The 22,346-nt window shown below is 40.1% G+C and overlaps 1 protein-coding gene across 1 annotated transcript in view; it reads right to left on the minus strand.

Moving 5' to 3' along the window:
• GRXCR1 (glutaredoxin and cysteine rich domain containing 1) overlaps window positions 1-7,935 on the minus strand; it is a gene marked incomplete at both ends in the record, with an annotated part of 99,194 nt that extends 91,259 nt beyond the window's left edge. The window contains one exon of the mRNA XM_081081287.1: window positions 7,552-7,935. Within this exon, the coding sequence (XP_080937413.1) occupies window positions 7,552-7,935 (384 nt within the window). The remainder of the gene's footprint in view (window positions 1-7,551) is intronic.
• Between the last annotated feature and the right edge of the window lie 14,411 nt (window positions 7,936-22,346).

Consider the following 22,346-nt stretch of genomic DNA (forward strand, 5'->3'; position numbering starts at 1 on the left):
GACAGGGATTGCAGAGGAATGCTCAGACACAAGTGCATGGGTGCCCGGCTGGCAGAGCTCACAGGCAGAGCCAGGCTGACCAACGTGGCCAAGTAGCTATGGGAGGTTAGAACTAAGAATCCAAGACAAAGCAAACCAGGTAGGGGCTGCCTCTAAGACAGGGTCTTGAACAGAGGAATTAGCCTTGGGGAAGCAGGTTGTGTGACAGAGGCTAAGCCAAGTGTAGAGGCAGCAGCTGGGATTTCCCAAAGGGAAGTGAGTTCCACCAATAAAGCGTGAAGCACCAGAATGGCTTTTCAGGAGTGGCCCTAGACTTGCTTCCCACGTAGCCCTGGTTTTAAAAGATGTGAGAAGGGAGATGGGGTGAGTAAAGGGAGCAGAATCTCTATAAGATGTACAGAATTGGGACATGAGTCCCGCCTCTGTCCCCCAGGAAGCTCCTGAGTACTTACATTTTACAGTAACTGTGTGTTTGTTTCTCTCATAAGAAGGAATTTAGTTTCTCTGAGGACAGGAATGATGCCTTATTCATATTTTCATAGGCATTGCCTAGCAGAGTTCTTAGCAAGAATTAATTCAAAATTTGTTTGAGGGATAGGTAATAAAACTAGTAACAGTATTCACTGAGCCCTTACGATGTTCCAGGCACTGTGCAAAATGCTTTATCCATGACAGTTCATTTAGTTCATAGGAAATAGTCACTATCATTATCCCCACTTTCCCGATGAAGAAAACTGGCATTTACAGAAGTAGATTTTCCCAGAATGCCCAACTAGGACACAGCAGACTCTGCTTCTGAAACCAGGTCATCTGCCCCCAGAGAGCAGTACCCTGACCCATTAGTGGAGAGAAAATAAGCACCAAAATCTTTTAAGAGACTAGTAGAGGATTATGACACTTGTCTCTTCTTTCTCTCACATAGAAAGTGGGTTTGGGTTCCTAGAAACATGGGTGTTCTTTTGCCCCTGGGAGTAATCAATATAGCTATGCTTTAAAGAGCTGGGCATAAAGCAATGAGGTTGGGTAATTCCAAGAGTCAGAAGAAGTAGAAGTTGGGCATCCTGGGAAAGGACTTGTGTGACAGGCCTCAGGGGCTGCCTGCAGTATCACAGGGCTGAAAGGGCAGCAATGATGATGGATTCACCAGGTTTTAGGTGCACAATTCCATCACACATTATCTGCACACTGTCTTGTGTGTTCACCGTCCATCACCATTTATTCCCCCATACCCTCCTCCACCTCCACCCAACCCATTTCCCTCCAGCAATCACCATGCTATTGTCTGTTTCCTGAGTTCTTTCTCTTTTTTTCTTTTTTGCTCAATACCTCCACCCCAATGCCCCCCCCCCCACATCCAGCTTTCAGCCTGCTGTCTATCTACAAGCAAGAAATAATAAAAGAGATCTTTAATTCCATACCACTAGTTACATAAAAGATTCAGAAAAAGAGCAACTTCTTTCATGACGTAATTTTATTGTTTAGGAATCAATAAAATAAGGACTACTTCCACAATTTGATATATTAACGGCGTGGGAGAGTTTTATGAATAAATGTACATCTATTTCTTCCCTCTTAATGAAATATTCTAAGACACAAATAATTTTCCAGCAATTAGCTAAGATAATGAATTGTTAGAAAAATGAAATTGAGCAAAGAGATCATAAATATAATTTCCATAACCAAAAAGTTCTTTATGATATTTTATTCTGATTATAATTTTTAAATTCCTCCCAGGCAATAATGGTTGAGGGACTGATATAGTTACATAGTGTGTCAATTCAAGACTATTAAATGTTTATGTTGTGTTTATACAACATTCACAATATTGAATTTTAGAGAAAATATCAGAAACTCTGCAAGCATGACCAGGCCACCCAAAGGATGTCTGTATAGTTCTGCAGTTATATGGCTTTTAAAGATAATTCCCTAATTATGTGGTACCCACGGGTTGCCAGCATGAGTTCATTAAGCAGTTCCAAGTTATCTGTGGAACCTGTAGTTTTGCTCAGCATGTTAGTCTAAAGACAGAATTCAGATAGATTCATAGCGTCAAACAATTAAAACCAAGCTCCCATAAATTAAAATGTCATGATGACACAAGGGTTCTAATGAACAGAGGAGAATAAGAGATATTCCAACAAGATATTCAATGAACTAAAGAGAGAAAGTTTGAGTAAGATTCATAGAACATGGATACATCAGTGCTCATGGTCAGTCATCATTACAGACTTCTGGAGACTTGTAGGATCAAGATAAGAGTCACTAATTACAGTTATTGGGCCTGGAGACAACTAGATTAGAAAGCAAGAGAAGCTGAAGAAAGGGGTGCAATAAAATTATAGTCTAATCAGAGAAAGGCTAAAAGGAGAAAAATATAAGCATTGGAGAAACGCAGAGGCTATGTTAAGCCAACACGGAAACAGAGGAGAGCCCTGTGGCAATAAGAAACAAAAGTGAGTTTCACGCCTGAATTCTTCCCTGAATCGCTTTACACACCCACTCACAATACACTACTGAATATTCCATGAAGGCGAGAATTGGTTTTCATCCCTCAAGTTATGTAGCATAGTGCTTGCTCCATAATAGATCAGCAGTAAATGGCTGTTAAATGAATGACTGAAAAAAAATATTGAAGCAGAAAGGATTGAATGGAGCAAGCTACTAATGCTTCATGATGCCAACTGTATTCTTATCCAAGATGGGAAATTTCCAAAGCCAAAAGAGATGGAAAAGAACAAAATAACCACTGTCTTAGAGAATTTCACTTAATTCATAATTCAAAGAAAGAATTTATTGAGGTCCTAATCAGTATCAGTGTCAAATGTTGTGACTAAGAATAGCAAAGAGACAGTATGTGGAAGGTGGTCACAGGATTTTAAAGAATATTGGTTTGCAAGTCTTTAATTGCACATAAAAATATATCAGTAGTACCAACGCATATGGGGGCTTCTTTTTTTTCCTGTTTCTTGAATTATAAGTCACCTGAATGCTTAATGTAGCTTCTTGTACTGTTTGGAATTGTATTAAAAGTTCTAGAGTCTCTTTCTACTCCCTGATAGCTAAAAGGCAATATTTCCATTAGTGGGTGCTTATTTTGATAGTAGGTACTTATTTATTATATTATGCTTTCAAAAAATAATCTTTTAATCCTACAATTTAATGTTTCATACACAGAGAAGAAGCTAAAATTATTAATAGATTAGTGATAACACTATGTCATAAAGTTGTGAAAAATAAAGATGTCAATGCTCATACGTAATAAGAACAGTGCCTGACATTCAGTAAACACTTACTCAATATTAATTTTGTTGTTGTTGCTTTTCCAAAGTGGCCCAAATAAACCACTGAGACCAAGGAGTCATCAAGAGTATCACCTTGTTTTCACTGGAGCGATATTCTATTAACAAAGCTAGAGTCAGTGAGCCAGAGACAGATAATAAGTATGGCTCTGTTAATATTATCCATCCTAAAGTCAGTGAACAACACTGAACACAGTCCTTACTGAAATAATTAAGGCATCCTGTTCCAAAGGTGACCCTTGTAACTTCATGGTAATTTAATCAAATGATGTGATAGACACGGTAAGTTTTGAAACATTTAAAAAATACAATTTTAAAATGAATGGAGGTGATTTAATTTTACAGAAAAACCTTTCCTGGCTGAAGACTGAATATAATTAAGTAATAGATTTTAAAATCTTCTAACCAAATCTTGACCTTTCAAAAGACCAGATTAAACCATAGCATGACTTAGTCTTATAAATCTTCATATTTGTAATTATAACACTTCAAAAGGTAAAGTTGGGAGTTTTTGCACATGTCATTATATTTTATAAAATGTACATAGCTAAAACAGAGAAAGGCATAGTTCTTATGTTACTAGCTTTGGGCCAGATGCTTGATTTCTCTGACACTCAATTATCTAAAAATTGCATTATAATAATAATAATTTTCTTGCTTATTTCACAAAATTTTGGGTATACTGAAGCAAAATTATGTATGTGGAAACCTTCTGCAAAATGCAACTCATTCAGGAAATTCAATAGTACTCTTATTTTATTTGTCTTGAAATATTATTAGAGTACTCATAAATATAAGCACACTAACCACAGATGTGCATGTATATACATAGTTGAGTTCTTAGAAGGAGCCGCCAAATTATAATATGTGGTGTAATGATTTGCCTTCTTTGTATCTATTTTTCTCTATACAACAACTTTAAATTTGTAGAAAAAGAGGGAAGTGATATTATGAAAATTACAATAGAAGATTCTAATGGAGTATCCAATGAAGTATACAAGTTTGAGGATAAGGTCAAGATAAGCTTACTGTCTGAAATTTAATTACTGTCTGAAATTTAATCCTGTAAGCATAAGTTAGAAAAATTAATTACCTTAATTATCTGAATCGCTGACCCATCCTAAGAGATTTTGAAAATATGTTGCTGCTAAGAACAAGGTATAATTCAAATCCAATCATGCAAACTGAGTGATGAGAGCTATGATCTATACAGTGGTTCTGTAATTTATGTTGCATTAGCGTAACACAGTGACTTCTTTTAAAAATTAAAAATAATAATTTCTTTCTAAAATATTCCATTAATGAGGAATAAAATCATTTATCTAGGTAAAAATATCCTTATAGCAGAATGTCTTAAAAATAACCAAAACATTAGGCCTATATCAGAGTGTACTGTTAGGATTTCTGGGCCTGCTCCTGAACCAACTAATTGATATGTTAGCATACTCATAGGAAACATGTCTGTCAGGATATCTTTATTCATCTTTGACTCGGGAAAGACCCCCCTTATAGTCTAACAAATCATAGATCAATCTATATTTTCTTTGTTCTCCTCATTAAATATTGAAGACATAAAAAACATTATGGAATATGTTTAACTTTAGGAAACTGGATGAATTTCCCTTTTACAGTCTAGGTCAATGATTCTCAAGCTTTAATGTATGTAAGAACAACCTGAAGAGCTTCCAATAAATGCATACTTCCAGGCCTCTATTAGATTCTAGGTTTTCAGATTTCCAAACTGATCTCCCCTGAGCATTAAATTTTTGGCATCTCTATGAGAGCTAGAAAAGTCAAACATCTGGATCTGAAGAGCTACAATCTAGACCGGCTGGAGGTCCTTGAGCAAGTCACCAAGGAACCAAAAATTCACCTGCTATAAGACTCCCCTGAGAATCCACGTGACCTTTTTTCTCTACGCCTTCTGATCCATCACTACCTGTAGCAACCCTGTTTAAGATTGTACATCCTCAATTGCTCAGAATCCTATAAGGAAAACTAATTGATAAATCAAATGGAAATTTGTTCTAATAACTCTTTCATAGATGACTTTTTAAGTAAGTGCTGCTAAGAAGTAAACATGTTTTAAGCAAATGATTTCAATGACTAGTCTCTGCACAGTTAAAATTTTTACACAGCACATGCCAGTATTTAATGAGATAGGAATAACAGAATGGTAAACTAATAGAGAGGAAGCAAAGTGATTTATAGGGTTTTTGAAAGATTTTAGTTATATTTAGAGTTTCCTCTCAGGTTTCAAGTTGAGTGCTTCAAGAGTTCATAAGTGAAAACAGGAAGAAAGAGCTGACTGTTTCTCCAATCACAGTTCCTTGCTTCAGTAAGACTGCCTGTGCACTGGAACCTCAATCAAATATCCAAGATACAAGTCCTCACTTTTTCTTTGCTACGAAATTGCTGTTACAATTGCATGTAGCTAAGTTTGCTCCTTACTTTCCACGGGATATGGAAAATATAAAGAGATCCAAGGAAGAGTCACATCTGGTCCCATAACCCAAGTATGGGAAAAATTGAAATGTAACCTCTGCTTTTAGCCCCTAGAACTTCTCTGCTATTGCATTGTGGAATGCATGTGGAAACAATCATTCTAAGACATATGCCTAAGACATTTATCACCACCTATGACACATCCCTTAGCAAGCAGCAAGTATCCAAGTCAGCTCTCTACCTAATGCTGTATAGGTTCTATTGCACAACTCCAGGGGGTGCTGTTCACCCAGACACTTAGGTGAATGCAGCCCTTGAAATAGTGCAACTGGCAGCCCTGATTCAAGGTAGGAACGCCTTTAACTTATGTTTTGTCCTGGAGAGACCAGAGAATATTCTGTGGCGATGATGATAGTGATGATGGTGAAACTGATGCTGATGGCCAACATTTGTGAATACCTACAATATGCTGATTACCCACATTATAAAGAAAGAAGGACTAGGCTGGGGGGGGGGGGGAGGGAAGAGGGACTGATTCAATATCAAAGACTTTGAGAGACCTCTGCTAGTAACCACTACTTTCTTCTTAAAGTATATTGGAATGGGGTTAAAGTATTAATAACTGACAGTTTCATTTCTTTCTCCCCCCAAAAGGGCAATGGAATTATGCATAGAAAAATATATTTGTAAATATTATAAGCTAATCTAGTACTAAAATTTACTTGGAATTTTTTTCCCATTTCCTATTTGCAAATTTATAGCACCATCAAAATAAAGCCATAGGAGGAATATTTGTTCTCTTGTAGGTTTTGAAGATTTAAGGTACTTATTTGTAATCTTTCTAAATACTTCCTTTGAAATAAAAAAAAATAGTCAAGTACCTTTTTAAAAATCCTTTCTCTAGCAGCTTTATATAATGTCAGGCATTAAATAATTCATAAGATATCATTTTATTTAAATACTGAGAATAATATAAAATGGTATTACAATGAAAAATATTGGTTTGCTACCTTAATGATAGTGACAATGAATTTCATTCCTGAATCTGATCCCTATTTTTAACCGAAAATCATTTTTACCAATGTTTCCAGGCAATTCCAAAAACTATCTTAACATTAGATCATTGCCACGGGCCCAGGACCTGAATACCACAGTCCTACATCACTGTGCAGAATCTATCACGTTTTAAGGGAGATTCTTTACTATAAAATCTGGATCTCAGTCTGTACTTTTATAGAAGAATAAATTCTGGAAGTGCCGTTCCCAGAGTTCTAGAGAGCGAATTAATGGAGAAATGCAACTCCGATGAGCCTGCAACCTCCCCAGGAATGAGAGAGGAAGAGTTAGCCTTCCTCTCTTTACAACAGCCGACTGAATCCATCCCCCCTGAGTGCAGCACTCAGTCTTTTTCTGGTTTAAATACCTACACAAGTAATGATAAACACCAAGCCGGTGTCTTAAGGATGATAAACCAGAAATTAACTTCTAAGTTTTGCTCAGATGCTTTGAACACTATCGTGTGTCATTTTCTCTCTTGGTTAAGAAATAAATATGTTGTTTTAGTCATTACACACTGGAAGACAAGACCCCTTCACTGGTAGAAACTTGGCTTTGAGAAGTCAATCTAGCTCGCTAACGCAATAACCCCGTTTTTCATCAGTGGCTATGGAGACAATATCTTAGATGGAAAGTGGCTCATGAAGTATGTAGGAGCCGTGAATAAGGGAGGCTTTAAACTGGAGCGCAGAGGGGTGTGGAGATGGTGAGCCGGGAGCAAGTTCAGGAGGAGCGAAGGGCAACGACTTACCTGCAATACTTTGGTCAAATTGTTAAACAGAGCTTGGCCGGCACTCACTTTGTATTTGACGCCTCTGACTGTGCCATTTTTGCTTAAAATGTTGACCCTTCTGGTACCAAAACTCTTCTCGCTGGCGGCCCTCGCTAACACCAGCAAGTTATCCTGGTCGTTCTCGTGCTCGTCACTCTCCGATCCTATGTGGCCGTTGTGCTGCCCATCAGGCTCACTGAGTCCATCGATGCCGCAGAGACTGGCACATTCGGAGTCCAGGGAGCCTGACGGCTGCCCATCTTCATACACCTCCTTCAGAACTCGCCCGCTGTGGGACGATGCGATCCGAAACCGGACTTTCCGTGGCCTGTCACTCTCCGGCTTCATCTCCCTTTTGAGCATGATCAACAGCCACCCACACAACAGGTCACATCATTCCCGATCCCCCGTCACTGCATGAGTCCACCTGCCACATAACGATATCAGGACGTAATTCTGGTGACAGCAGCACTCATATGAAACTAACATCGAAAGGAAAGAAGATTCCCAAGAACTTACAGTGCATCTCGGCTATTAATAATGAATGTGTGTGTGTGTATGTGTGTGTGTGTGCTATGGTTACCTTTAAACTAAAACCTGCAAAACGATCCCAGCCGTTAAATATTAAATAGCTATGGTGGGCTCTTTAACAGGACAAGTGCAAGAAAGCGGCATGCAATGGAACAGAAAATAAGTAAGGGCAAAGAAATGAAAGACTTGAATTTCGAAGCCAATAGGGACTGTTGAAAAGGATCTTAGTGACAGAAGTATCTCTACAGTTCATGGTCCAGAGTGGAGGCCAGAGATAAAATAGGCAATCAAATGTGTTGCATCAGAGATGTCACAGTCTTCTCACAGGGCTAGTTTCCTCTGTATTTCACTCTCAACCAGCAGTCTTTAAAAAGGGCAGTGGACATGCTATTTCTGCATAGAGCTCTCATTGCTAGTTCTTAAATCATTGATCACTACCAGCTTTGTATACAGTGAATTTGCAACCTACATCGTTATGCACAAGGGGCTTTTCTAAGGAATAATTTTTTAACAGGCTGTGAAAAGAGAGAACTTTCCCACTTCTGCTAGTAGAGAAACGTTCTCTTGGACAGAGGGAAGTTTTGGAAAGGAAACATATGGAGCAATGAAGGAAGAATGGAAAATCCCCGAAGCCAGCCAGATCAGCCAAAGCAATCCAGGTGATCGGCATTGATAAATATTATATCCAAATCACCCATGCATAGAGAAGAGTCCGCCTTATGCTGTGCTCAGTGTATTTTCTGTCAGGTTGGCAGGCACCTGAAGAACCGCGAGCAGCAGAGAGCCATACTGAAACTCCCACTGCAGTGAGGGCCTGGCCTGCCTGCGTCTCCAGAGAGAAATTAAGCAGCTGGCCCGCCCACCACCCCTCAAGTTTTTTCATGTTTACAGTTTTAACTGATGATGATCTCAATTGATACCTATGTTAGAAAACGCAGAAAATAATAGCACAAAGCTGGAAAGTCACAAATAATCTCACAAGAGATGTTCATCATTTTGTTTCCTCATCTGTCAAACAGTTTCTATTTCATAGAGTGGTCTCAAAGATTAAATAGAGTGATGTATATGAAATGGTTAGCACGCTGCTCAACAAATGATAGCTATGAATTCTTTTTTTTCTTTTTTTTAAAATATATTTTATTGACTTTTTACAGAGAGGAGGGGAGAGAGATAGAGAGTTAGAAACATCGATGAGAGAGAAATATTGATCAGCTTCCTCCTGCACATTCCCCACTGGGGATGTGCCCGCAACCAAGGTACATGCCCTTGACCGGAATCAAACCTGGGACCCTACAGTTCGCAGGCTGACACTCTATCCACTGGGCCAAACCAGTTAGGGCGGTAGCTATGAATTCTTATTTGGTTACTTAAACTAGCTAATATACATACTGTTTGGGGACAGTGAGAAGAATGGAACTGGAAAAGCGTAAGTAACTGACAGGGAATAAAGGCAACCCATTCTGTTTTGGGTCTGATTCTAGGACAGTGACGGTGAACCTTTCGAGCTCGGCATGTCAGCATTTTGAAAAACCCTAACTTAATTCTGGTGCTGTGTCACATATAGAAATTTTTTGATATTTGCAGCCATAGTAAAACAAAAACTTATATTTTTGATATTTTATATATTTAAATGCCATTTAACAAAGAAAAATCAACCAAAAAAATGAGTTTACGTATCACCTCTGACACGCATGTCATAGGTTCGCCATTGCTGTTCTAGGGCTTCCAGATTAAACCAGCCTGCCACTACGTAGATTCTGGAGAAGGGCTCCGGTTTCCAGCATGCTGTATGTCTCTGGACTGAGAGTTTAGTGTATCTAAGAGCTGTGCTGGGGCAGGGAGCCTTGGGGCTGGCATACATCCTTTCACTATGGATCCTGAGGGGGCATAGCTGTCTCAGACTCCTGGGGCTGCTCAGCTGTGGAATCTAGCATTTCCATTTTATAGTTATACCCAATCTCTAAAATTAACACAAGGAGGGTACATAGAGTCCACAGAGCAACAACTTCCCAAAATAAATTTTTACAGTTCAATTTTCATCTTTGATTCCCCAATGGATCTTGTAAAGGATTTTGCATAACAATGCTTAGATAAATGTTTGCTGAATTGAAATTAGATAAGTTAGATTTTAAAGTCAAAACAAACTGACATTAGGAGAGAGGTAAATAACAACTAATATGATTACTTCCATCTCTTCTTGTCCTGCTTCCAGTCCAAATGCAAGGCAAGAAATAATGTATTAAATTTTCGGGCAAAATATCTCAGTCAATGCTATTGGTATCATAAAAGGACCATCTACACTACATAAGAAATTGTTGAATGCTGGACAACACATAATATACTCTGCCTACAGAATCCAAGTCCCAGAGGAAATGAAAGCGTCATGAATCAAGCTTACCTGTTAAATGGTGTTAAAAACTTGACTTAGCTGCCTTCAACTTACAAAAGCCAAGTGACTCAAACATCCAGTCCACTTCACACTTAATAAGCTTACGCTTCATTCTCAAGCACGAAACAAGGATTTTTCAATTTCATCTTGAATAATGAGTTTCTTATGTATCATGTGGGTAAGATTCTTCAAACTGCAATACAGAAAAAAAATCACTTTTATGTACTTCTTCAATCAGATTGTCACTGTATATAGAATAATTATAAATATGCCTTATGGTAAAAAAAAAAAAAGATTTTTAAACTAACTGCATTATTACTCTAAGATATTGGCATATGGATTTGATATATTTTAATTCCTAAAGAAATGAGATAATCAATGAATGGAATTATGTCTATTCTTATCCTATACATGGGGAGTTTACTTCTTAAATTTCTGCTTGAAACCATACCCAAAGCAAATCCAACTGCTGTGGGGTGGGGAAAAGGTCTGTATGAACATGGCACTCAAGAATAAAGATTGATGAATAAACCATCAAAATTACTGACTCAGACCCAGGGATACTCAAGACAGCCTACTAAATATAAAAAAGACCAGTGTTTATCCTTGAGATTTTTTCCAAAATCAGGACAGAAATAAGAGAACAGAGACGTTAAGTCACAGACTTAGAAACATCAGCCTAGAACGTAAATGCAGTTCTTCAAATCAACAGCACAATAGAATGTCAGTGCTTCCCGTGGCAGCCTGGGAGTGTAAATCCCTAGAGTGGCAATTTATTTTTCCATAGTGAGAATGTTCTGGTGGAAAGTATAAAAAGATCCTTCAGGATTTCAAATCCATTGAAATAAAATGACAATCCTCTCAGAGCCTACCCTGTGATAAATTTTTCTTATTCATTTTAAATTAATGAAAAAGCAGGATGTCAAGAGAAACATACAAGTCTGGCTAAAAATATATATGTTTAAAAAATGAACAAGAAAAGAAATGAGACAGACTTCCTGTCTTATTCTTGTGGTTGAACTTTTTTAAATCAATGAAATTTTAACACACATTATGTTTTATCAATAAATGCCATACGTTTAAAATGATTGGACACTGCCACTTTAAAGTATCACAAATTATAATTTGATTTGTGTTGTATTTTTTTTTCTTCCAAGAGCATGATGATAGAACGAACCCCTGGGAAATTCTAATTCTATTATCCTATCATCATCGTTGCCAAGGTTACAGAGGACTGTTGATTCTAGTGTCTGAGATGAAGGTTAAAGCTGGCAGGGAGAGGAAAACTGGGGAGACAGCAAGATACGAAAAAAACCCTGAGTTAAATTAGAGATCTAGAGATGTTTTTGGCTTTCTGGTGGGATTGTAGTCCTGAGTCCACAAATAAACTAGAAAATTATTTAAGAGCACTTGAGGGTTATCAAGAAGAGGCCAAATTTCCCCTAAAGAGAGGCATGATAGAATACGAATTGTGAGCTCTGTGGCTGAAAAAGCACATCACCCCAGAAGCTCAGCCCCCTCTCCCAGAGTCCAATTATACATTGTAGAGAGGGCTTTTGTAGATATATAATTTTTGCATCATTTTTGCAAAGTGAGTTAATGCAGTTTCCAAAGCATTTGGAACTCGATGGTAATTTGAGTGATTTGGCTTAGGTCAGCTCTACTTACAAATAGAATATTTTTTTCTGTATGACTATAGAAGTCATATTAGAAGCTAAATAAAAATTATTTAATCACTTATACTGGCTGTCCACCATTAGAAGATTTACAAAAAGGGTATTTGAGATAACCCTTGCTCTCAAGGAGTTTGTCATCTTTAGGGAAACAAATTATGATTAAAATTAAATTCGTTACAGTTGACATACAATATTATATTCATTTCAGATGTACACCCCAGTGATTAGAAATATCACTAAGTGATCATCCTGATAAATCTCATACTCATCTCACACATACATAGTTACTAGAATACTAGAGGCCCAGTGCACAAATTCATGCACCAGAGGGTCCCTCGGCCTGGCTTGTGGGATCAGGCCAAAACTGGCTCTCTGACATCCCTTGCGGGGCCCCAGATTGTGAGAGGGTTTAGGCCAGGCTGAGGGACCCCATCAGTGCACGATCGGGGCCAAGGAGAGATGCAGGAGGTTGGTCAGCCAGGGAGGGACTGCGGGAGGGCTCCAGGATATGTCCAGCCTGTCTTGCTCAGTCCCGATTGGATGGAGCCCAGCAGCACGCTAACCTACCGGTCGGAGCATCTGCTCCCTGGTGGCCAGTGCACATCATAGTGACTGGTCTACTGGACAACTGTCTGCCCCCTGGTGGTCAGTGCATGTCATACTGAGTTGTTGAGCAGCCTTAGCGCATCATTAGCATATTATGCTTTGATTGGTTGAACAGTCGACCAGTTGTCCGGACACTTAGTATATTAGGCTTTTATTATATAGGACTAGAGGCCCGGTGCACAAAAATTTGTGCACTCCGGGGGGTCCCCTCAACCTGGCCTGTGCCCTCTTGTAGTCTGGGACCCCTTGGGGGATGACCACCTGCTGGCTTAGGCCCGCTTCCTGGGGGATTGGGCCTAAACTGGCAGTCAGACATCCCTCTGGCAGCCCGGGAACCCTCAGGGGATGTCCACTTGCCAGCGGGGAGCAGGCCTAAGCTGAAGTCAGACATCCTTAGTGCTGTTGAGGAGGCGGGAGAGGCTCCCACCACCACCGCTGTACTGGCAGCCATCAGCCTGGCTTGTGGCTGAGCAGAGCTCCCCCTGTGGGAGCACACTGACCACCAGGGGGAAGCTCCTGCATTGAGCATCTGCCCCCTGGTGGTCAGTGTGTGTCATGATGACCAGTCATTCCCAGTCATTCTGCTGTTAGGGTCAATTTGCATATTACCCTTTTATTATATAGGAGTGCCTGGCCAGCCTGGGTGAAGGGCTGATGGCTGTTTGCAGGCTGGCCACAGCCCCTTCAGGATGGGGGTCCCCCCTGAGGTGCCTGGCCAGCTTGGGTGAGGGGCTGATGGCTGTTTGCAGGCTGGCCATGGCCTCCAGCCACCCAAGCTCCCAGTGGAGGCTGGCTGGAATCAGGTATCTGGGATTTATTTGTCTTCTATAATTGAAACTTTGTTGCCATGAGCAGAGGCCACAGCCGGCTCATGGCAGGTGGGAAGCTTGGCTTCCTCCATCACCAGGGCAACCAAGCCTCCTGCTTGCTCCAGCTCTGTGGCTGCCAGCTGCCATCTTGGTTGGGTTAATTTGCATATAGTCACTCTGATTGGCTGATGGGCGTGGCTTGGGGCATAGCAAAGGTACGGTCAATTAGCATCTTTGTTTTTTATGAGTGTAGATTATTGACTACTAGAGGCCCAGTGCACTAAATCGTGCAAGAGTAGGCCTTCCTTCCCCCAGCTGTTGGCACCAGCTTCTGTCTGGCACCCGGGACCCAGGCTTCCCTCTGGCTGTGGCTTTGTCCAGAAGGACATCTGGAATGATGTCTCAGATGATGTCTGGTCTATTTAGCATATTACCCTTTTATTATTATAAATATCCCCTATGCTGTACTTTATATCCCCGTGACTATTCTGTAACAACCAGTTTGTACTTCTTAATCCCTTCACCTTTTTCTCCTCTTTCCCCAATCCCCCTCCCACCTGGTAACCATCAAAATGTTCTCTGTACCAGTATGTAAAAGCTGGGAGTCTCTTGGAAGATGCAATTGACTCCAGGAGTGAACCTTGCTGCTTTGGGGCCTGGGGAATAAAATGAGAATAAGAATTGAGGGGAATCCATTGTCCCTACCTCTGCAGGAAAACTTCCTACATCTCTGACTCCCTGGAGATTAACAGTCATTGTGGTGAGGACATTGTGGCTTCACATTGGGGCAGTGGGCATTGATAAGCACAAGCAAAGGGCGGAAAGCACTCCACACAGGGCTGTGCAGTTTTCCACGTGAGACTCACTGAACCCCCTCTTCCAGAAATAATTCTGGAGGCTTTAGAATTGGGGACCCTAAGGCCAGCCCGCCATCAGTTAAAGATTCAGAGCCACAGTAACTCAGGCATCATTTGTTCTTTCAGGCCGTGGGAGCCCACAACATGTATTCGCCCGTGAATACGTGCGAAAGACTCAGCCTGAACGCTGTTTGGGGAGTTAAAAGGGAGACATGGGGGTCCTTCGGGTGCTCCCTACCATATTTCATAAACTCTAGGACATGTTTCTTCAAATGTTCACGTCTCTGAAACTGGTGTGCAGATCACTCGGTGACAGTCATGACATAGCTGGCAGCACCTGCATATGAACACCTTGGAGGAAAATCAGAGCAATAGCAAAGCACACACCTAAATAACGCTGCATCATCAGTGGCCTTGACTGCAGGAAGGGCCGGCTGCACTGTGTGCAAAAGCACACACATCGAAGAAGCTGGTGGGAAATGAGTCACAAGAATAAACTCTGGGCACACAGTTAGGAATATCCTAATCAATTTATTTTACATTCATTTGCCTTTATGTGTATACTTAAGAGTGATGTAGAAGAGCACGCTGTGTGTAAATACATCTACAAGAGCTTTTTTGAGGGAGGGTGGGGGTAAAGGGGGGAGACTAACCGAAGGACTTGTATGCATGCATATACGCTTAACCAATGGACACAGGCACCGAGGGGGTGAGAAGGGGGTAATGGGCGATAAGGACACATATGTAATACCTTAATCAATAAAGAAAAAATAAAGAAAAATAAGAAGAATAAGAGTTTTTTCGATGTGTTTAAATAAAAAGTTCGTGACATTAAAATATTGCGCCGTGATTAAATTAGCAGGGCTTCTTCATCCGTTCTCAATGGTTCATAAAATAAGGATGTATCTTCCAGCTGATAGCGTCTTAGAGTCAATGAAATATGGGCATATGCTACAATATTCACATACACATAACCTTTAACCTTTATTTAAAGCTGTGCAAGATCCCAAGACAAGACCTTCATTCCCAGGAAAGAGGCATCTTTACTAGTCAGGAAAACTCAGATAGGCCATTCGCTATCTGCTGTCTCCACAGGGTCACCTTTCTATCTAATACAGTCAGCCTCAGAGGGTCTTCCAAGATTTTCCTCTCCCCATGCACATCTTGCCCACTACCCTCTTCCTTTTCTTCCTCTCTGTTCTCTTCCCAGGGCCCCAGTGCTCCATGTATTTGTCCCTCCATGTGGTAACAGCCACTGAATTGGGCTCTTCTCACTCCACTGTGGGAACAGGCTCAGGGCTTTCAGAATGGAGCACCTCTGAAACCATGTTCTCTCATCAATATTAATCACACCTCATGGCACAAATGCAATATGTTAATGCTACCGCGGTGGGTGGGGAGGGGAGTACCTTCTGGAAAGGTGAGAATGAGAAGGAATGAACAGGGTGAAACCAGCAGAGAACACTCCCTGTTACCTTATTTAATCTTATAACATTCCTGAGACTAGGGGATGTGAAACACCCATTTGACAAATAGGAAAAGTGAGACTAAATGGTGAGTCACAGATGAACTCTAACATGGACCAATAGAATGAGCATGTAGAGCAGCACATTAGCTGTGACTTACTTTGGGGGGAAATAATATTTTATTTAATTATAATAGTAATAAGCAAAGTGTGTGTTAATAATGACTCCTCATATATGTTTACAGATGTTTATTTATGGAGAATTTATGATGGCTTAGTTACAGAGGGTGTAACTTGATTTAAAATAAAATAACAATCATTATTTTTAATTTATGTTTACTCCACCCAATTCTTATAGGAAGTACAAGAAGTTTACAAAAATGCATACCATATAGCAACATAAATTTAAAGCAATTAGAAAAAGGGAGGCATAGAAAAAATTAAAAAGGAGGTAAAAATTACCATGTCCAATCTGCAGATTTAAGAAAGTGAGGCACAATGAGATAAAATTATTCCAAGTTCACTGTTTATCCCCATTTAATTCCTATATAAATGAAATGTTTGAGTTGAAGTTGAATGCCAGTAATCTTTCAGTAAGTCAGAAAATCAACACTCATTTTTAGACTTTCACTTTTCCCCTTAGATATCCAATTGCTCAATTTCCCAACCCATTCATTTATTCAGCAAGTACTTCTTAGTACTTCTCATGTATTCAGCATTGCCCTTGGCCCTGCCCACACATTGATGGGCAAAGCTAATCCTCACCCACATAGAAAGTGGCCTGCTCTGCTTTTCTTCCAGTCATTAGCCAGTTCCAGTACCAACAGAGAACAATTTGAACATGAATAGTTTAACCTCCAAAAGTTCCCAAGTAATCACTCAGGTTTAAAATGGTAGTATTCTAAAAATAGTGTTATTCATGGAAAAAAATCTTTGTTTCAAGTAAGTACACAAGAAAAACATTAGACATTTCCTAGTGTACAATCTGCCTTGAGCTCCCTTATTAAGGAATATATTCGCCCTTCATAAATAACTTCAATCTGACTGTTCTGGTACAAAGCAGAGTGCAGAGCAAGTGATATCAAAAGAGAGTGTTTTCATGGAAGGTTATTTCATCTTTTTCAGAAGTTTTCCTCATCCTCTACATAAAAGCTACATAAAGCTCAGACATAAAACAGAGGAGGGGAATGGGAATGGGAATAGGGGACTATGGGGGAAAGAGGCAATTTGCATGGACCAATGGTGATAGAGAACCACGATCAACAGCTTATGATTAATTTACCCCACTGTAACCAGATAATGGATGTGTGATTATCTGATAGTTGCAATGTTGCGGCTAGTTGTTTTTTTTACTTATTCTATGCTTTTATGTAGTTTCAGATGAATATGTGTTAGCTTCATATTTAATAAATAAAGCATAGTTTTACTCACATTTTTCAGTTATATTTATGTGGGTTTAATTTAAATACAAAAAATTACTGTTTTAATGCTATAGATGGATGAGCTTTGACAAATATGTACAGGAATCCTTAGATTTTTAAGTCACTTGCTTAAACCAGATCTTCCGTACCAAAATCCAATGCTTTTTCCACTCCATCAAAATACTTTTAAAAGTTACCTCAAAACTCATTCATTTCGCCTTGTATTTCAGAATACATCATGGCATTTGTTTGCCTTGAAACATTAATTACTATAATAAAGCCTCCACAGAACTACTGTGGGAGGACATCATTAGGCATGTCCTTTGTTCTGTGAAACAATTGAATTGAGTGAAAATAATTTGGGGCAGTGAAAAAAGCAGAGACTAGACAGGAAATCAGGACACCATGAGTCTGAAATTTGCTTTAGTAAATGTTAAATGACTTGACTTTTTTTTTTTCTGTGGCTAGCATTTGACCTATCTTAAAAATATAGGAAACCAAGACTTCATACATTTAAAATTATGCAATAATTTCAGGAGCAATAATTTCCAACTCACTCCCAGTTTCCTCTTTTCCACCTGCCTGGATTTTTTTTCTGTGGTCCAGGGGAGTAGGAGGAGAAATTAGGAGCAGAGACAAGCCACTAGACAAGCAGGTACATTAAGAGACACATTGAAGGGTAAGAAAAATGAGCTACTGGCATCCAAATGGCACAACTTGGCGAGTCTGGACCCAGGAAGATGGATATGATATGAGGTCAGCCACCCAGACGACGGATGATATTCCTACAGCTGTGAGGGCATTGTCCCCAACTAGACTGGCAACAGCTTGTAGTCTAGCTTAGAAATCAGATCTCCCTCACCCCAAATCAATTAATTAATACCTCCCCTCTGAATTAAATAGCCCTGTCTGCCTGCCCAGCTCCTGTCAACATTCTTTCTTCCTAATGCCTGGGCCTTCTCTGAGCTTTCCAACTGCACTTGGCCCTGCCAAGCAGGCTGTTCCTGTTCTTTCATTCAGTTTTATCATGTCAGGAGATTGCAATCAAGCCTTAATAACAGTCTGCAGCCCGCGGAGACATTAGCCGTCCCTGAAGCCCATCTAACTTTTTGTCATGGACATCTGTTCAACAGATCAACGTCTGCTCAGCCAGCACAGTACACACACGCCAAAGGGGTATCAATGAGGGGACATAGCAAATGGACCGGCACCTTTAGGTGGATCCCTTCTCCGGGTTCTCATTTCGAATAGAAAGATGCAAAGATCACCAAGTGATGTTCTGTAATCTGGAGGACGGCCAAGGGCAACTGAGACTGGACCCTTGAGGCGTATTTGCTCCTGAGCTGTCCAGGTGGCGCTCAGCTCATGGCGGTATGATAGTAGGATTCCGCATTTTTCTCAGGGCCTTCGTTTCAGGGCCAGTGGTTCTCACATCAAGCCATGAAAGTGGGATCTGAAGAAGCTGATTTTGCAAAATGATCATCCAAATAGCTTCTTAGTGAGAGAAAAATTAATATTCCATCAGATGATGATGCTGGCAGCCAAACAGGTTGAATATTCAATCAGGAATTATTTGTGCACTCAGACATTTAGAAACTGAAGCATAGCTAGTTCTGCATATGCATTGTACGGCAAAGCACATCCAAGCTTTAAAAATTAAAACAAGTGAACAAGTTTGAAATTTGATGTACAAAGGATCTATTTGTGTTGCAGAAATTATATAAAGTTATCAACCTCTCTTTGGCTCTCACTGCTTCGGGAAACTGTGATCGTAGAGAGGCATACCCCCATACAGTATTCTAATTGATTTGGAATCTTTCTAGACAACATGCGGTCCTCAGACGATTAGTATCATCCCACTTGGGAACATGTCACAAATGCAGACACTCAGACCCCAACCAGAGTTAGTGAGTTAGAATCTGACTTTTAACAAGATCCCCAGGGATTCCTGTGAACATCAAGGTTTGGGAAGTGCTATTTTAGAATAAGTAAGACAGAATTTTTAAAATATTTATGTGGAATATTCCTTATAGCTGTGCATGATGTAATAAATGCATAACTGCTAAACTTGGGTATTTATTGAACTTCAGCTCAAAGAAATACACATTTTTTGAAGCTAGTATAGATTTGTAGGGATAAACAACATGGATTAGCCCAATGAGGACCAGAAAATAGGCTTCTCTACCCCTATAACTAGTCCAGAGAGACAAACAAGGTGTTCATTGGACTTTCAGGGTCACCAATAGTCCCAGTTTACCAGGGCAGCGGGGGGGAAGGGGTGGTCCTGGGACCAAGGGCTTTAGGACAGAAATGAGGACAGTTACCAAAGATCAGACCAAGTCTTATTCTGAAACCAACACCACTATGTATTGGATTTATTGGAGCCCAGAGGAGCATGGAAACAGGACATCACAGCCTCTGGTGGCGGGGGACAGCTTGAGAAGAGGGAAGGCAGACCTCACTATTGGGAGAGGCTATGAAGGGATTCCTGAGTGAGAATCAACACACAAGGAAGGGGAGGGGGGACAGGAAAACAAACTTCTCTAGCTGCTCAGTTTAATTACAGCCAAGTACACTGTCCCCTCCTTAAAGAGTGTGCACAGACCCACCCCTGGGTCCATGGGACCTCGACCCTAACCTTGATCAATCGGCTTGTCTTGGGCAATTTATAACCCGATGTAGTGATTCTCATCAGACTTTGTGAGCCCCAGCATTCAGGAGCATTCTGATAATTTTTCACTCCATTCACAGAGAAATTAAGAAACTGTTTGTAAAGTGAGGGAAAGAGGAGATACAGATACCCCGAAGGAAACACAGCAGAGTTTTGGGGTGAGAGGGGCACCGCAGAACCGAGAGACATTCCTTGGTTCCTAGTTCCTTCCTATCACTGGTTCTGGTCTTGATTCAGGAGAATGCAGTTTTCTAGCCTATTTGCTGCAGACCTCTCTTGGGGGACTTGGGATTTCAGGAAACCTATTGGGAAATGGTGCCAGCTTCCTGCTTCCGGCAGGCCTGTTACACATCTGGACCACAGCAATGTCCTCTCAGGTCCTCTTCTCTGGACTCCCTGTGAGTTGATTATTTTGCCCATTTCCATTTTAATTTCCAACCCTGCAGTACCTTCTTACTGTTCACAGGATAATAGGGTCTTACCCTCTGGTTCAAATGTCCCTGCACTGGGTCGGTGCTCTACAGGGTCAGGGCATTTCATAGGCTCTACACATCCCTCTGCCAACAAGGTGTGATTCTGTTACCTAAGCATATATCTGAACTAGAACCTCATTACTCCTCTTCTCCTCTTTCTAATCATCTCCACATTTGCAATAGCACTCTTCTTTTGAACAGATGTAAAACTTTGGCTCTCCAACACCTGCCTGTGTCTACCTCTACGTGGTTACCAAATCCACAAGTACTATTTGTACTCCCTTCTAAACATGCCCCAGGTATGTCCTCTCTCCTCCTTCTCGGAGTCTCCACTGAAGCCCAGTTACTCTGTGTGAAAGGAAACTGCACTCAGAATTAGTAGTCTGGGTTTATTCCAAACTCCCCTCTGAACTGGCTTTTGGGTCCTATGTGGTATGTGAGGTTTTTTAAAAATTTAATTTAATTTTTTCCATTACCATTTATCCCCCTCTGTTTTTAAATGTAAAAATGTAAGCCAGAGAATGTGAATGGGTGAACCAGTAGCAGCCAACCCAACTAAAACAATTAGGTGGATTAATGGCAATTTCTTCTCCAGTCAATTCACTCTGTTTAATAAAATGCTCTGTGCGCTTTATCCCACCGAAGTGTTTCCATATGGCTACTGTTTCTTTCAATTCTACCTTTTCATTTATCTCTATCCCTATTCCTACTTCCTATTTTTGAAATATCTTGTTTCAGCTCTCTCCACTTTTCATTTTTAAGCCCTGGTACCTGGTGAGCGCATGGATAATTCCCAGTTCTAGAACATGGTACATCTGGGAATTAATGGGAAATGGAAAGGGACAAAACCTCTTTTTAACAACCTAGAGAGTTCATCTGGTTTTTTTGACTGTTGCTTGTATGTTTCATTTTTGTAGAGGACTAAATAACATCCTCAGATCAACAAAGCACCTATGGCCCTGAGTGCAATCCCTTGTTGTGAAGCAGATGAAGATAAATAACCTGGCTTGTACATATCCATATTTTATGAATGGACTCTAGCCTCAGGGAACTATTTCAGATTTCGAATCTGGGTCATAACTCAGTCAATGATTTCACTCCATATAGTTACTTACTGGTAAAAGTCTGAATTTCTTCAACTAGGTCAATGGTCTCTAACTATAACACATCTCAGATCTCCAAATATTTTAATACCCCCTCCTACTACCTTGAAATGAAATGCACAGACACTATAGTCCATCTATGAAGAGATAACATAAAGCCCAATAAACTGAAATCTGACAACTTTTATCAAAGTTTGGCACCAAACCTCACATGGCTACATCCCCTGATCTGAACTGATGGAAGTGATTTATTCTATTTATCGCACCTATTATGAGTATTTGCTGAAACAAGATCAATGTGTTTGGTTACTGGGTGCTTCTGTATTCCACTGAGATTGTTATATTTTATTAGTTATATATACACCATTGGCTTTCTTAAAATCTGAACAAGACTGAAAACACTTCGAACTAAGAGATTCAGAAAAGGGCTTGTGGAACTATGTAACAAACCTTCACATAAAAAAAACCTAAATATAGCAGCCTAACCCTAGCATGAAGAAAAAAAATAAAAGAATACTAATTCATAAGAAACTATACAGTTCATGATGTAAGCCTTGAACTTGACAGAGTAGAAGTACTGTAGTGGTTTGCTACTGGAAGCAAGACATAGAACCATCCATCAATGGGTATCACAGGCACACCTGCAAAATGACAAGGCTGTAACAAGTCAACTGTGATCAACATAGTGACATGATTGTCTGAAATAACTTTTGATAGATTTCTAAACCAAAAAAAATACTGGACTCCAAAGAAAAAAATACTAGACTCCTCTC

Source organism: Myotis nattereri (assembly GCF_964212035.1).
Source record: "Myotis nattereri genome assembly, chromosome: 1".
Taxonomy (NCBI): Eukaryota; Metazoa; Chordata; class Mammalia; order Chiroptera; family Vespertilionidae; genus Myotis; species Myotis nattereri.